The sequence below is a fragment of the Salvelinus namaycush genome, chromosome 40 (assembly GCF_016432855.1).
Source record: "Salvelinus namaycush isolate Seneca chromosome 40, SaNama_1.0, whole genome shotgun sequence".
Classification (NCBI taxonomy): Eukaryota; Metazoa; Chordata; class Actinopteri; order Salmoniformes; family Salmonidae; genus Salvelinus; species Salvelinus namaycush.
The window spans coordinates 4,804,179-4,821,893 of NC_052346.1; the positions used below are offsets into that span (position 1 = coordinate 4,804,179).

At 42.4% G+C, this 17,715-nt stretch overlaps 1 protein-coding gene across 8 annotated transcripts in view; it reads left to right on the top strand.

The window, feature by feature from the left end:
- The first annotated feature begins 8,398 nt into the window (after positions 1-8,398).
- LOC120033312 (glycogen synthase kinase-3 beta) overlaps positions 8,399-17,715 on the top strand; it is a 42,790-nt gene continuing 33,473 nt past the window's right edge. For 4 of the 8 annotated variants that reach the window (XM_038979594.1, XM_038979597.1, XM_038979598.1 and 1 more), the window contains exon 1: positions 8,399-9,338. In XM_038979594.1, coding sequence (XP_038835522.1) covers positions 9,251-9,338 — 88 coding nt within the window. In that variant the 5' untranslated portion in view covers positions 8,399-9,250. The remainder of the gene's footprint in view (positions 9,339-17,715) is intronic. The other 4 variants (XM_038979596.1, XM_038979599.1, XM_038979600.1 and 1 more) reach the window with 1 other exon arrangement.

Sequence of the window (17,715 nt, forward strand, 5' to 3'; positions counted from 1 at the left end):
GAAGAAAGGACTGTTAGCAACCAAGGGCACAACTTTCACTGGGGACATGTCCCGCCCCCCACATTCTGAAATTGCATTTCTGTCCACCCCAGTTTTATAATTGGATTGTGATACAAAACGAGGTAACGGTGCACATTAGGACGAGGCAGACGCCTCCGGGCGGTCGGGTAGGCTGTTTGAAGTGTTTATCCGACTGGATACAAATAATTAAAAAAGATAATCAAATGTCCCGCCCCTGGTAGCGACTACAGCTTTGACAGTATTGAACAGCCTCACAAAGAGTCTGCATGGCATGCTGGGAAAGTATTCCTCAGGTCCTGCCACTGCATGAATGCCAAGGCCTGTCTATGTAAAGCCTAGTTGTTTCACTACACAACACCTCCCACTGGGCACACACTGGTGTGCCGCGTCATTTCAATGAAATGATGTTGAATAGACGTTGAATTGACGTCTGCGCCCAGTGGGCGACGCTTCAGGAGCTCTGTAAATGGACTAAAAACACTTCAACACTATAATTAGTAGACCGAGCAGGCCTGACTTTACTGCAGCAATGAGTATAATGACTTGTTTGGTTTCAAAGCAGTCCTCCCAAGTGCAGATATAGAGTAGGCCTAATCAGCACCACTTAAAACCAGGTTCACACCCATGATTTTCTTAGGCTATAAAACTCTTGGCGGAGTTTCCCTCTGTGGATTTTGCAGTACTCCCAGTTGGGACTCGTTGCTGCCCTGGCTTCATAAAATGACTCAGCAGGAATCCCACTCAATTGCCTACACACACGGTGCCAAGCACCTAGTTACTGTGCAGAGGAGCCTCCTCACTCAAACTTATCTGCATCTGCAACACCTGGCCACACAATAGTCTCTCGGCAAGCCAGCAACTAAAATAAAGCAAATCTACCACTTATTGAGCACTTTATTGAAATAGTGTGTCTTGGAGCATCAATTAATCTTCTGTCTCAAAATGCACTGTCCCGTTGAACACTAGTATACAGTTGAAGTTTACATACACTTAGGTTGGAGTCATTAAAACTCATTTTTCAACCACCACAAATTTCTTGTTAACAAACTATAGTTTTGGCAAGTCGGCAAGGACATCTACTTTGTGCATGACACAAGTAATTTTTCCAACAATTGTTTACAGACAGTTTATTTTACTTATAATGCACTGTATCACAATTCCAGTCGGTCAGAAGTTTACATACGCTAAGTTGACTGTGCCTTTAAACAGCTTGGAAAATTCCAGAAAATTATGTCATGGCTTAAGAAGCTTCTAATAGGCTAATTGACATCATTTGAGTCAATTGGAGGTGTACCTGTAGATGTATTTCAAGGCCTACTTTCAAATTCAGTGCCTCTTTGTTTGACATCATGGGAAAATCAAAAGAAACCACCATGGGACCACGCAGCCGTCATAAGAAATAAAAAAGATTTCAAAAGAAATCAGCCAAGACCTCAGAAAGAAAATTGTAGACCTCCACAGCCGTCATACTGCCCAGGAAGGAGACGTGTTCTGTCTTCTAGAGATGAACGTGCTTTGGTGCGTAAAGTGCAAATCAATCCCAGAACAACAGCAAATGATCTTGTGAAGATGCTGAAGGAAACAGGTACAAAAGTATCTATATCCACAGTAAAACGATTCCTATATTGACATAACCTGAAAGGCCACTCAGCAAGGAAGAAGCCACTGCTCCAAAACCGCCATAAAAAAGCCAGAATATGGTTTGCAACTGCACATGGGTACAAAGATTGTACTTTTTAAAGAAATGTCCTCTGGTCTGATGAAACAAAAATAGAACCGTTTGGCCATAATGGCCATCGTTATGTTTGGAGGAAAAAGGGGGAGGCTTGTAAGCCAATGAACACCATCCCAACCGTGAAGCACGGGGGTGGCAGCATCATGCTGTGGGGGTGCTTTGCTGCAGGAGGGACAGGTGCACTTCACAAAATAGATGGCATCATGAGGGAAGGAAAATTAGGTGGATATATTAAAGCAACATCTGAAGACATCAGTCAGGAAGTAAAAGCTTGGTCGCAAATGGGTCTTCCAAACGGACAATAACCCCAAGCATACTTCCAAAATTGTGGTAAAATGGCTTAAGGACAACAAAGTGAAGGTATTGGAGTGGCCATCACAAAGCCCTAACCTCAATCCTATAGAAAATGTGTGGTCAGAACTGAAAAAGCGTGTGCGAGCAAGGAGGCCTACAAACCTGACTGTTACACCAGCTCTGCCAGGAGGAATGGGCCAAAATTCACCCAACTGATTGTGGGAAGCTTGTGGAAGTCTACCCGAAACATTTGACCCAAGTTAAACAATTTAAAGGCAATGGTTCCAAATACTAATTGAGTGTATGTAAACTTCTGACCCACTGGGAATGTGATGAAAGAAATAAAATCTGAAATAAATAATTTTCTCTACTATTATTCTGACATTTCACATTCTTAAAATAAAGTGGTGATCCTAACTGACCTAAAACAGGGAACGTTTACTAGGATGAAATGTCAGGAATTGTGGAAAACTGAGTTGTATTTGGCTAAGGTGTATGTAAACTTCCAACTTCAACTGTACCCAAGTGTACCCAAGTGCACAATGCCACCATAAATGGTCTAGCCTGTGTCCCATGCCATTATAAACCGTATCATAATGATAGGAACATTTCTCTACCTTAAGATTTTCCATTCAACTTTAACGTGCCCCGCATCTGTCATCCTTGAAGAGGACGCAAAGAGGTAACCCATCAACCTGCCTGTAACTCATAAGGATACTAAGCTTACCTAAAGTTATTCAGGGTCTACTCACACCAGAATGGACATTGAATGGTTGAATGAATAAATCAGGGTGAGGGAAATAAACTACACAGTTTACTTCTGGATTATATTTCAGACTACAAGGTATTTAAATAATGATGTAGTACAGCAACATCATTCCACTGGTGAAGCATCATCCTTCATGTCTACATCCTTCACGTAGCCTACCTGGTTGCACCGTTACAGTAGCGGTGCGTGGGTATAATCACTGAGGAAGATAAACCAAGCCAGTAAAAGAGCCATATTACAACCTATGTTGTGGTAATTGCATTGTTTTCTCTATAACCCGTTCATTCATATGCCACCGTGATATACAATAAAGACGTGACAACAAAAAGACAACTGTCACACAGTGGCAGAGTATATTCAACTACACACATACGTTTGTTTTATCCAAAAACCGGAGAGCAACATCTGTCCTATGAAGACCACAAAGCAAATATTGCATGTAACAAACAGTTATATCACCTGCAGCATGGTCAAGCAAGTTCATGTTTGAGACTTTACAACCATCTACAGATTTAGAACCACAGAGTTACTACAACTCAGCACAAAGATAACAGGAGCACTGCCTTTGCTATTCCAGCACCATTTTACACCTGGCTATCAGTGGAGCCTTGTTTGGCAGTGAAACGGTTAAATCAGCCTCATTTACTGCCTTGTAAAAAAACATAGCTGATATGGCTGACGTGCTTAAACAAACGTGGCTTCTACTGACAATTGAGATGTACAAACTATGGCATAAAGGAAAGATAAGCGGATAAGAGGCAATCTGTAATTTCGATTAAGACATTAACGAGCATGCTAGGATGGACGTAGTCAATATAACTATTTGTTCAGCACTTTTGAAATGTACAGCAACAGAATTCAGAACATGGGCCGTTTTTACAGTATTCTCCCTGTACACCAAGTCAGAACCGTAGGATAAATAAAAGGGGCATATAAGCAGATAATGAAATCTCTTACAATATTCGATGATCACATTTCTCTAAAACAGGCAAAGGCAATGAGGGAGGAAAGGGACCAAATTATTAGGGTGAGACACATGGGCTACTAACAGCTTACTACACAACATACACTTGGTATTACTTTCTTGGCTATAGTATGCATATCTCCCTGGCATATTTCTTCATTTGTGCAGTAGCATACAATACATTTTTGGACTCCCCTTGTTGTGCTGTGGTCACTTGAACAGGAAGGTGGCGTGGCGGTCCTAGAAAGAGGCCCAAAATCCTGACTTGGATGACCATTCAAAATTATTTTCGGTATTTTCCCAGTCGAGGGCTAGTTTTATCCGAGTCTGAAATTTCCCAGTTCCGAGTTTCCAGTTGTTAATAACGCGGCAGAAGTCATGCTGGATTGACATGCCAATAAATTGAAACTTTTCTGGTCCATGGTGTTACCCCCATTTTTGTGTTATCCATTTGGTAGTTACGATCTTGTCTCATCGCTGCAACCCCCCTACGGACTTGGTGAAGGTCGAGACCCAAGCCGCACTGCTTCTTGATACACTGCTTGCTTAACCCGGAAGCCAGCTGCACCACTGTGTCGGAAGAAACACTGTCGAACTGACGACCGAAGTCAGCTTGTAGGCGCCCGGCCCGCCACAAGGAGTCTCTAGCGCACGATGAGACAAGGACATCCCGGCCGGCCGGCCAAACCCTCCCCTAACCCGGACGATGCTGGGCCAATTGTGCGCCGCCTCATGGGTTTCCCAGTCACAGCCGGCTGTGACACAGCCTGGGATCGAACCCGGGGCTGCAGTTGCACCTCAGCACTAATTGTTGCATTTGCGATTTCCAACTTGTTGTGTAATGTTTATGTCCAATGGCCGATGAGCACCCTGATACGTTTTATATATAATTACTCTTTATATGACAAGGATTGAAAACAATTTGCCAGTAGATTGCCGACTTGATGCATGATAATGACTGCTAGCTTGCTAGCTAAGATTTTGAAAGTATGATGTTGACATGATCAGTCCAATCAAAGCTATGGTAGATATAACACAATTTGACGGGATTTTATCTGTGGCCAATGACCTTGAGTATTCTTGGATGGGCACTTCTAATGTAAGTCTATGGCAGCAACCAAGGGTCTTGCTGTGACGTAGTGTCCCCATGAGTGACAGAACACTGAGCCAATCACGGCGCATCTAGAGAACATTATCAACCCCTACGCTCCGTATTTTCCGCTGGCTGCCCCACCACCACAGAAAGCACTGAGTTAGGCTGAAACACCTGCATTTTGGAGCTGCCTTACTCAAGAAAGCAAAATAAAGAGGGGGTTGTTTTACATATGCGATATGTGAGACATATTAATGACACGTTTTTTACTTTATTGTTTATATCTAAATAGGTCGTGCTCTGTCCTGAATGACGGGTCTCCACTGGTCCAATCAATTTAGCTAAATATCATGTGGCTGTCCATGGCACTGATTTCTTTCTGTGTGTGTGCGCGCAAGTAATAACACCCTACTTGAACGCCAATTCAATCCTCCTCTTTCATGTTGGCAAAATGGTCTATGGGTCTGTCATACAGTACACTTTTAGTTTTTTTTGTCATAGGCTACCTAGCTAAAATGCTTGCTAGCCTAACTTTCTCGAATGGGCAACAATGAACCTGCTAAATTAGCTAACTAGTTAACTAGGCTACATATTGAACTTCAATCGTCTCAGGCCAGTGGCACAACATATTAATTCATGGTTAGATCAGAATCGCCGTCATAATCATTGGCCTGTGCAGAGAATTACGTAAGTCCAACTCCCCATCTCCATCTATGGCTTAGAAAATGGCCGATTTTATTGGTGTAAAGCCAAATCCAAACTGGCCTCCCTCGGGGGGTGTTTTGCTGCACCAGGACAAACCACAGTTCAGCTCAGCTCAACGCTGATTGGCTAATTATTTTATCAAGGGAGGCCAAATGCTTGCTGGCATCAATCAATCAGATGCTATGGCGTCAACATACTCTTTTGGTCCAGACAGCATCAGATACAGTGCCTTCGGAAAGTATTCAGACCCCATAACTTTTTCCACATTTTGTTACGTTCCAGCCTTATTCTAAATTTGACTAAATAAATAAAACATCCTCAGCAATCTCCACACAATAACCCATAAAGAAAAAGTAAAAAATAATTTTTTGAAATGTTTTCAAATGTATTAAAACTAAAAACAGAAATACCTTATTTACATAAGTATTCAGACCCTTTGCTTTGAGACTCGAAATTGAGCTCAGGTACATCCTGTTTCCATTGATCATCCTTGTGTCACACCCTGATCTGTTTCACCTGTCTTTGTGCTTGTCTCCACCCCCCACCAGGTGTCTCCCATCTCCCCTCATTATCCCCTGTGTATTTATATCTGTGTTCTCTGTTTGTCTGTTGCCAGTTTGTTTTGTTCGTCAAGCCTACCAGCGTTTTTCCCTTTGCTTCTGTCTGTTTCTAGTTCCTGTTTTCTGCCTGCCCTGACCCTAAGCCTGCCTGTCGTCCTGTACCTTGTCCCACCACATTGGATTATTGACATCTGCCTGCCCTGACGCTGAGACTGCCTGCCGTTCTGTACCTTTTGGACTCTGATCTGGATTACTGACCTCTTCCTGCCCTTGACCTGTCGTTTTGCCTGCCCCCTGTTCTAGTAATAAACTGTTGTTACTTCGACACTGTCTGCATCTGGGTCTTCCCTAAAACGTGATCCCTTGAGATGTTTCTACAACTTGATTGGAGTCTACCTGTGGTAAATTCAATTGATTGCACATGATTTTGAAAGGCACACACCTGTCTAAATAAAGTCCCACAGTTGACAGTGCATGTCAGAGCAAAAACCAAGCCATAAGGTCGAAGAAATTGTCCTTAGAGCTCCGAGAAAGGATTATGTCGAGGCACAGATCTGGAAGGGTACCAAAAAATGTCTGCAGCATTGAAGGTCCCCAAGAACACAGTGGACTCCATCATTCTTAAATGGAAGAAGTTTGGAACCATCAAGACTCTTCCTAGAGCTGGCCTGCCCAGCCAAACTGAGCAATCAGGGAGAAGGGCCTTGATCAGGGAGGTGACCAAGAACTCGATGGTCACTCTGACAGAGCTCTAGAGTTCCTCTGTAGAGATGGGAGAACCTTCCAGAAGGACAACCATCTCTGCAGCACTCCACCAATCAGGCCTTTATGGTAGAGTGGCTAGATGGAAGCCACTCCTCAGTAAAAGACACATGACATGCCTTTTGGAGTTAGCCAAAAAGCACCTAAAGACTCTCAGACCATGAGAAACAAGATTCTCTGGTCTGATGAAACCAAGATTGAACTCTTTGGCCTGAATTTGAAACGTCACGTCTGGAGGAAACCTGGCACCATCCCCACGGTGAAGCTTGGTGGTGGCAGCATCATGCTGTGAGGATGTTTTTCAGCGGCAGGGAATGGGAGACTAGTCAGGATTGAGGCAAAGATGAACGGAGCAAAGTACAGCCAGATCCTTGATGAAAACCTGCTCCGGAGTGCTCAGGACCTCACACTGGGGCGAAGGTTCACCTTCCAACAGGACAGCGACACTAAGCACACAGCCAAGACAATGCAGGAGTGGCTTCGGGACATGTCTCTAAATGTCCTTGAGTGGCCCAGCCAGAGCCTGGACTTGAACCAGATCAAACATCTCTCCATCCAACCTGACAGAGCATGAGAGGATCTGCTGAGAAGCATGTAGCGTCATACCCAAGACTCAATGCTGTGATCGCTGCCAAAGAAGCTTCAACAAAGTACTGAGTAAAAGGTCTGAATACTTATGTAAATGTGATATTTCACTATATATTTGTAATAAATTAGCAAAAATGTCCCCAAAAATATTTTTGCTTTGTCATTATTGGTTATTGTGTGTAAATTGATGAGGGAAAAAACAATTTAATGAATTGTAGAACTGTAAGGTAACAAAATGTGGGAAAAGTCAAGGGGTCTGAATACTTTCCGTAGGCTACACATACTGAAACAGAGTGGCACTGTTTCGCTCGCTTGGATGCTTTCTCCTGTGAGAATCAAGACACTTGCGAATTGACGGAAAATTAGTAAAAGAGAGACGAAAGAGAATGTTTCAATTGTTTTATTTGTCAAATATTTTGCTAAGCCTGGCTTTCCTTGGCATCCATTAATACACGTTACTGCACCATTATGTGGTTATGTCGAAGTACCTTTTATTTTTCTTGACAATAGCGGCAGTAGAATAAAGACATCAACGCGCTCATTGGGCTTGAGGTCTCTACACAAATTTCGTATGGATTCGCTTTGGATTGGTCGACGTGACCTCCTCGCGTCTGCCTGAGCGTGCACTATTCGATATTCCCGTAGGTTAAGATTTGCGTAGAGGCCGTAGAGGTTTGTCCCTAGTTACCATAGCCACAAAGTCATACACCCCGCCCATTTCTAAAATGTTTTTTCTTAACATGTGTTTTTAATCCTAACCCCACTGATAACCGTATGCCTAACCATGGCCTTAAATTAAGACCAAAAATATATGTTTTATTTTCATGAACCTTTACAATATAGGCACTTTGACTTTGTAGCTGGGCTATCTAATGGAAATCGTGAAAGAGGTTCACCCACTCAATGGTTTAAGTAATTTGCGTTGTTTTGGTCGTAGTCTGACAAAGAGAACTAGCAGACAGAGAAAGAAGGAATCAAAAGATAATTTCACATTTAGTGGAGCTGTAGCATGACTATTTTCAACAAAAAAATACATTTGGAATAGTCTTTCACGTCGTCGTCAGCCAGCAGGGACTATCGACAATTGCTTCTGTGTTTATGGGGGCGAAGTTGTCAAAGAAACGTCGGTGCGTTTCTTTCGGCCTGAAATCGGGAATTTTGTTCATTTGTGTCCGATTTGAATGTTGGTCGGTCTGAGACTGGGAGCCGCCATGGCTGGTGCTGTCGGATCTTTTAGTGTCAATATAAGAATATGAAGATTAGCTATTGGACCTGATATTGTTTTATTTTGAGAATCATTCAACGTAAGCAGACTTGTCGTTCATGCCATTGTAGGCAGCCTATTCCTCTTTACCGCTGTGTTTTTTAATGGACTGGCAACTTTGAGAGGCCCAATTTATGAGACACCTGGCTCAGGCCGTTATTTTATAGAATGCCTTTATAACGTTAGCCTAGGTAAGTGAAAGGAACATACAAAATAAAAGGGATGACAGATTATTGCTGAATGTGGCTGGACGACAGCTCGAGCCCAGACACAGCTGACCGGTTCGACATTAGTTTGCTAGTTAGCTGGCTGGCTAGCTCGTGTTAGAACGATATAAGAAGAAGCAGACCTAACGTTATATCGTGGAATTGGCTACCAATTTTCTTTTAAAATTTATAAAAACCAACGCATTCTACAGAGGACAGTCAAAGACTAATAGAACAGGGAAAAGTACGATTCGACTGAAGACGAAGCAGGGATATCTTGGATTGGAATATGTCGGGTCGGCCCAGAACCACCTCATTCGCAGAGAGCTGCAAAGCAGTGCCGCAGCCCTCAGCATTTGGCAGTATGAAAGTCAGCAGTAAGTATGACCATAGAGCTAACATTTTCTCTGTGCTTTTTTGTCATAATACTCTGCTGCTGCTGTTATGATACAAGGGCAAATATTTCTCTCTTGGAGTGAACTAAGCCTAATTCACATTCAATACTGAAATGCCATATGGGTCCATACATAGAATAACCCCATATTTTCAGACAGTAACGTCTCCCATTCACTGTCCAAGGCATTTGCTTAGTTAGCCGTTGTCACATAGTTAACCGTTGTCACCTAGACCCAACTAGTGCGCTTAGAGCCTCCGTCTGGTATTTTACATGATGTTATTAGCATATGTCTGGGATTATTGAAAAACGTGATCATACAAAATTTTAATGGATGGTAAGATACCATTGGATCTTTCCAAATGATCACTGATGATATTATTATCGACCATAAAATAGCCTAAATGCAAAATTATCTTTGCTTGTAGTGCTCCATGTGTAAACTAGTCAAAATGTCTCTGGCAGGAGGAGTGATCACTGCATTTGAGCCATCCCTCTAGTCTAGACCCCTTGATTTTTGGGAGTACTGAAACAATGGATTGGTGAAAAAGCTGATAGGGCATGCCTAGAGATACACTGTCATGTTCGTTCTTCTCATTCCCCACCCTGCAGCTCCGAGGCAGGCAGTCAGACAGACCAGGGGTAGTGTTGATCGAGCACTCTCGGGTATCGAGCAGGGGTAGGTTAAACATGGCTGGTCAGATGAAGCCTCGGGGCTGCAGAATAAATCCAGACCAGTGGATTTAGAGGTGACTGTCCACTGGATTGGGGAGCCTACAGTATGTACTGCAGGTCGGTTTTGCTATTCTGTTGGGTCAGGTGGGACCCACAGTATCTGACCATTGGTCTTTGACAAATAGTTTGTGAAAGTGGGATAAAAATCTAAAACGTTGCTTAACTTTTCCATAGGATTCCATTGTAGCTCCATGTCATTATACTCAAATCTAATGCCAATATACGATTGCTTGGTTCATCAAAATAATAACTGTCACATAGGAGCATAAGCCTTTCACTAAATTTATTCATATTCATCTAAATTCTATCTGTACTGGATGCTTTGGCTTCATAGGTCTAATTCTAGTAAAGCTTCAGCATCTGGTAAATGAGGCTAGTTCTGACTACTACTACTATTGGAGCTTCACACACAGCCAGCCAGGTCACACAGCTCATTAGCACTTTGTTCAGCTCAATAATTGACAAGTTGCTCTGCGGATGGAGTGCTGCTGGCCCCTGCTCTGCCGTGCAGCATCAGCCAACCCCAGGCAATGGGGGTAGCACCGGGACTTTCTGATTGGTCCGCAGCATCTGGTGTCTGCCTACATCTCTGAAGGTATCTATGGTTGGTCATATGACTCCACACAGTCAGTCCTCCTGACCTACTAGCGCTTTTTAAAATGTCTGTCTACTGAGAAGCCTGGTCAACCCTTGGAGAGCAAATAACATTATAAATAGACCAAAACCAAGTTCCCATCTTTGGAGAGTCATCCTGTTAATGTGTGCACATAAGATGACAGTGGGCTATGCTCTTTTCTCACACATCAGTGTAGACTTACATGTAGGGTTGCACATTTTGGGGAATATTCAGAAGTGAAAACTTTCCGTGGGAATTAATGAAAATATATGGGAAATACAGTGGGGAGAACAAGTATTTGATACACTGCCGATTTTGCTGATTTTCCTACTTACAAAGCATGTAGAGGTATGTCATTTTTTATCATAGGTACACTTCAACTGTGAGAGACGGAATCTAAAACAAAAATCCAGAAAATCACATTGTATGATTTTTTTGTAATTAATTTGCATTTTATTGCATGACATAACTATTTGATACATCAGAAAAGCAGAACTTAATATTTGGTACAGAAACCTTTGTCTGCAATTACAGAGATCATACGTTTCCTGTAGTTCTTGACCAGGTTTGCACACACTGCAGCAGGGATTTTGGCCCACTCCTCCATACAGACCTTCTCCAGATCCTTCAGGTTTCGGGGCTGTCGCTGGGCAATACGGACTTTCAGCTCCCTCCAAAGATTTTCTATTGGGTTCAGGTCTGGAGACTGGCTAGGCCACTCCAGGACCTTGAGATGCTTCTTACGGAGCCACTCCTTAGTTGCCCTGGCTGTGTGTTTCGGGTCATTGTCATGCTGGAAGACCCAGCCACGACCCATCTTCAATGCTCTTACTGAGGGAAGGAGGTTGTTGGCCAAGATCTCGCGATACATGGCCCCATCCATCCTCCCCTCAATACGGTGCAGTTGTCCTGTCCCCTTTGCAGAAAAGCATCCCCAAAGAATGATGTTTCCACCTCCATGCTTCATGGTTGGGATGGTGTTCTTGGGGTTGTACTCATCCTTCTTCTTCCTCCAAACACGGCGAGTGGAGTTTAGACCAAAAAGCTCTATTTTTGTCTCATCAGACCACATGACCTTCTCCCATTCCTCCTCTGGATCATCCAGATAGTCATTGGCAAACTTCAGACGGGCCTGGACATGCGCTGGCTTGAGCAGGGGAACCTTGCGTGCGCTGCAGGATTTTAATCCATGACGGCGTAGTGTGTTACTAATGGTTTTCTTTGAGACTGTGGTCCCAGCTCTCTTCAGGTCATTGACCAGGTCCTGCCGTGTAGTTCTGGGCTGATCCCTCACCTTTCTCATGATCGTTGATGCCCCACAAGGTGAGATCTTGCATGGAGCCCCAGACCGAGGGTGATTGACCGTCATCTTGAACTTCTTCCATTTTCTAATAATTGAGCCAACAGTTGTTGCCTTCTCACCAAGCTGCTTGCCTATTGTCCTGTAGCCCATCCCAGCCTTGTGCAGGTCTACAATTTTATCCCTGATGTCCTTACACAGCTCTCTGGTCTTGGCCATTGTGGAGAGGTTGGAGTCTGTTTGTTTGAGTGTGTGGACAGGTGTCTTTTTATACAGGTAACGAGTTCAAACAGGTGCAGTTAATACAGGTAATGAGTGGAGAACAGGAGGGCTTCTTAAAGAAAAACTAACAGGTCTGTGAGAGCCGGAATTCTTACTGGTTGGTAGGTGATCAAATACTTATGTCATGCAATAAAATGCAAATTAATTACTTAAAAATCATACAACGTGATTTTCTGGATTTTTGTTTAAGATTCCGTCTCTCACAGTTGAAGTGTACCTATGATAAAAATTACAGACCTCTACATACTTTGTAAGTAGGAAAACCTGCAAAATTGGCAGTGTATCAAATACTTGTTCTCCCCACTGTATATGCAAATGAATATTAATACCATTTAAATGTAGATGCTTTTTGCATTGGATATAGAAACATAAACCTTTTTACCTTATCATAAGTAGACATAATTGCAAATTATGAAATCCTTCCAATATAAATAAAAAAAGCAATTTAGTTATGAATTGAACTTTAATTTAGTTCACTCGTCACTTGGGATGATTTCACTGAACAACAAAATAAAGGGAATATTGAATGATCCCCAAATGATCCATCGCATCTCCCAAAAATGTTTTCAAAATACATCTGTAAAATGATAATCTAGAAACTAAAGCTTTGGTTGTCTTCCTCTCAGGCTTCCATGTCTTCTCCCTGGACCTCAATGTCCACCACATCTTCACTGTCACTTTCCAACCTTGTTGAGGATGGCTTGTTGTCAGGCTCAAAAAGCCTCAAATTTGCCCAGATGGCCACCAATTTTTCAACCCCTGTATTGGTCAGCCTGTTGCGTGCTTTGGTGTGTGTGTTCCGGAAGTGATGACACCATAGGCCTTGTTGATCTCTGCACCAGACAGGATGCTCTTGCCAGCATACTTGGGCAGTATGGATTTCTTCTCTTACATCTGCCAGCAGAGTCTGAACATCAGACAGGATGGCATTGTCTCCCTCAATCCGTGCAATGGCTACTGCTATAGGTTTCAGGCTGCTTACCACTCTCCCAAAATACATCATCCAGCAGGATCCTCTTGATGGGGCTGTCCATATCGGCAGACTGTGATATGGCCATTTCTTGGAGAGACTCCTTCCCCTCCAGGAACGGGTGTTGCTGGGCAGCTTCAATGTGGTGCTCTTATTCTTCTCACTTTGCTTGGTGAGGTAGATTGCTGCTATAACTTGATGACCCTTCACATACCTAACCATTTCCTTGTCTCTCTTGTAGAGTGTATCCATTGTTTTCACTGCCATGATGTCCTTGAGGAGCAGATTCAATGCATGAGCACCACAGCCAATGGGTGTGATGTGGGTGAACCAGTTGAATGCACAACTCGAGCAAGACATTCATCAGCATTTCTCTGACTACGTTCCTCCATTGAGTAAAAAAAGCTTCTGATTCCAGGAGGACCATGAGCTGTTGCTATCGATAAGGTGTCTGATTCATCATTTTCACCTTGAATATAAGTCGAGGGACTTTTGTGAGAGCTGAGGGAACTTTATGCACTTGGCCAGATGATTCTGCATCTTTGTTGCATTCTTCGCATATGACTTGGCACAGTATTTGCAAATGTACACAGCTTTTCCTTCTACATTAACTGCAGTGAAATGTCTCCACACATCAGATAGTGCCCGTGGCATTTTCCTGTAAAGATGAGAAAAAAAATTGTTTAAAAAAAAATATACAATTCCATGTACAGATAAATAGTTAAGCAGTTAGATTAAACAAGTCCTTTGTAAGATACATGTTTTAAAATTAAACATGTATGGAAACGGGTGAATTAACACTCCTCAGTTAGCAGGCTCAAGCAAGCTAAAACCCACATGGTAGCAAAAACTAACTAGCAGAAATTGTTAAGTTAGAAATGATTTAAACACATTTTGCTGTAGGCTAGTATTTACTAGTTAACAACAAATCATGTATGTCATATAAAATATATTCACCCCACCCAGTATTGTAATCAAAACTTACCAGAAAGCATGTAGTCCTTGGCTTAGACAGTGTAGTAGTGTGGGCTCAATAGCATCTCATTAGTGTGCAAGATCTTGAGAATCAGCTGTACATGTGATGGAAGAATGCACTGTGCATGCAGAGGGTTGCAATTCTATTGAATTGGGGATAGTTTAACCAAAATATGCCACAAGACCTTGTGTATCCCATAAAACATGTTCACTGTTATAAGCTAACTTTTTTGATTTTAAGCAAAAATTCCCCATATTCCCGGGCTTAACGTCCCATGGAAAATTTCCATAAAAGTTCCAACCCTTTTGCATCCCTACTTACAGGGCTTGACAAACTTTTTAGCTACTTGTCTTTGAACTTTTTTATTTTTTTTACTTGTCCAAAAGCTCAAGTCGCTTGTCCACTTTACAAAATAAAATACATTAGATTTTTTACCATAGAGAATCAGACAAAAATGTCGGCAACACTCTGCCTATTGGCTTTTTTTTCTTTTTAAGGCTCTCCTGGAGGATGGTTGGCCACCCGTGGTAGCCTATAACATATTGCAATTACAACCAAATACTTATGTCTTTATAAAATAATTCCCTCCAGGGCTCGAAATTAAGGGAGTCCAATGAGGCTGATGCAGCAGGTCAGACCGTTTAGCTTAAAATGTTGATACATATTTATTACTTCATATTATAAGCTCAACAATGCGCACATGGCTGTAGGCTATGCGTGAATGTTCAAAAATGCAATAAGGGGGAAAACGCTGTCCCAAAAGCGCACTGCACGCACAATCTGTTTAATGTGACGAGATGAAAATATCCTTTAGAAATTAAGAAAGAGGGGAGTTTTAAAGATGCATCAACTAGTATGGGTTACTAATATGACTTGAATTATGCTTTTGGCTGCTAGACAATAAAATAAAGTTGATTTTGAAAACCAATGGAACATGAGAAAATGCTGGTTTCAATGGCATATTAATCAAGTATTTAGACAATGTTAATTATCCTTCATTATATTTGTCAAATATGACTGGCTTTTAACCTATATTTATGTAATTAAAAGGCTCATATCAGCATCGCTTTGGACATGAGACTGTAGCCTACACTTTGAAATGTAGGCATTCTTAATATGAAAAAAGGATTTGAATATTATTCTGATCAGAGTAATTGTTTGATATTGTGATTTTTGTGTGTGTGATTTATAGTTATTTAAAAATGTATATATGTATGTTTTACTCATCCGATCAGAGAACTTAAATCTATATTTTTCTTGTCCACCATTTTTTTTTTGTCTCGGACAAGAGGACAATTGTTAATGTCGAGCTAGGTCTTGGTGTTTGCTTGCTTGCTGATGTACAAATTAAAGAACCTGGACAAAGATGTTGGGAAATAGCTCACCATATAATGACCTTTTTAGCCCCCATTTTTATTCGGAGAAGGCTTTGCCCCATAGTGGTGTATTACATAGTCTATTGTGTACTAGCCACCGCAGAAAAGGAAACTTGGACCAAGGAGGAAATGGCAATAGGGATCTGGAGAAGAAAGCGTCAGATGTAATGTCCAGCTGGGGAGAGGAGGAGAAGGAGGATGTGAGAATGGACGAATGACTGGGTGGTATGCGGGTGGGTGAGGTGGTGGCATTGATCAGAAGACTGTTAATTAGACGTGTTCTCCATCATTTACAAGGGACACGTTCATTAGGCACCAAACGGTTGAAAACGGAGTAAACGCTAATCTTGGCTGCAGGTAGCCTAGCGCTTAAGAGTGTTGGGCCTGTATCCGAAAGGTCGCTGTTTGTAATCAGCCCTTGAGCAAGGCAGTTAACCCCCAACAACAACTGCTCCCCAGGCGCAAATGATGAGGACGTCGATTTAAGGCAGCCCCCCTCACCTCTCTGATTCAGAGGGGTTGAATTAAATGCGGAAGACACATTTTTGTTGAATGCTTTCAGTTGTTCAAGTGACTAGGTATCCCCTTTCCCTAAAGCGGGAGGAACTTCCTGGATCTGTCCAATTAGAAATGCAAATGTTAATTTGTTTGCTATGGTGTGTCCTACTGAACATTAAACATGATAATGAAGGTCCGATGACATGCCTTGGGCTGCGTTTACTCAGGCAGAACATTTCTCATATTTTTTTCACTAATTAGTCAGCTCTGAAAAATATCTAATTTGAAAAGACCTGATGTGATTGGTCAAAGGACTAATTTATTGTGAAAAAATTAAGATCAGAATTGGACTGCCTGTGTAAACACAGCCTTGGTGATGCAGTTAAAACAGCTGATAAAGAACCCTAATTGATTTAGGAGTCTACTAAACGTAAGTTTAAAATCCTTATCTTCTTGGATCTTATGAGAAGACCAAAGTCCACCACATTTTCAAAAATAGCCTTTTTATGGTTTGTTCAAGTCATCGTATATTATTTACACCCGTAGCGCCAACTCACTCCCCTCTGAATGGATTACATTCGCTGTTTGTTCTCAGCAGGCTTACTACGGCCCGACTGTCACGAACATGCCAAGGGTCTTGTGACCAGTTCAGTGGGTTTGTGCGTCTCCCCTGGTGTCCTGTTTCCTTCCTGTTGCTGAGCTACTGCTGCTCCGGCGTCAGAGCTTCTCCCCGTGGCCTTTGGGATTAACCCAGCTGTTAAGGAACCGCAAATGAATCAGGGTCCTTATTGGCGGTTGTGCCACCGGCATACATATATTTGACTTGTGCACACGATGGTCTTGACATCAGCTAATGTAGCCATAAGAAAAGTATAGCTGAGTATACACATTACACAATGTCGAAGAAAAGCATTTGGGGAATTTTTGGTGGAGCAGTTACTGCATTGCATCCCACAGGTGTTAAGCCCTTGGTCTCAGTGTGTGGGATATGTCTGTGTTTATTTCAAGGGATTGGCCTCACCTACAGGGCAGTATTTTGGGCTGAGTGTGTGTATGTAGCAACAGTGAAGCATCCTCCGCTTACACTTAGTGGCACGGGTGCTCTTTCCCTCCCCTTTGTGTTAAACCGCACCTTATCAGAGGGAATCACGTGCTGACTCACCGTGGCAGAGGCACTATGGCAACCTACAAACCAAGCAGTGTTAGGATACATCCTCACCTTGGTGTGGTTTGTGTTGGAGAAGGAATGCCAATGTGCCAACACGTTCTCAAAAAAAAGAAGCTGAAATTCATAATTTCTATGAATTTCTGTCAGTTGATAGCTTATGGGTATTGCTCATCAACATTCTGAATGAGGGCAAGAAAAAAGGCTGGTCCCACCCATCTCTCACAGCTAAACTGAGAAAAGTTTAGGGAATTGGATGCAAATAGCAATACTCTCTTTAAAAAAAAAAAAAATGGTGGCCCTGTATGAAGAAGGTTGTTCACAGCATAGCTCCGTGTGTGTGTCAGAGAGAGGGTGGGTGGAAATGTGCCTGTGCTGTCACAGGCTGTGCTCTGACTCATCACATAGCAAAGTGCTGAGCAGGTATCAGGCTCCTCGTATC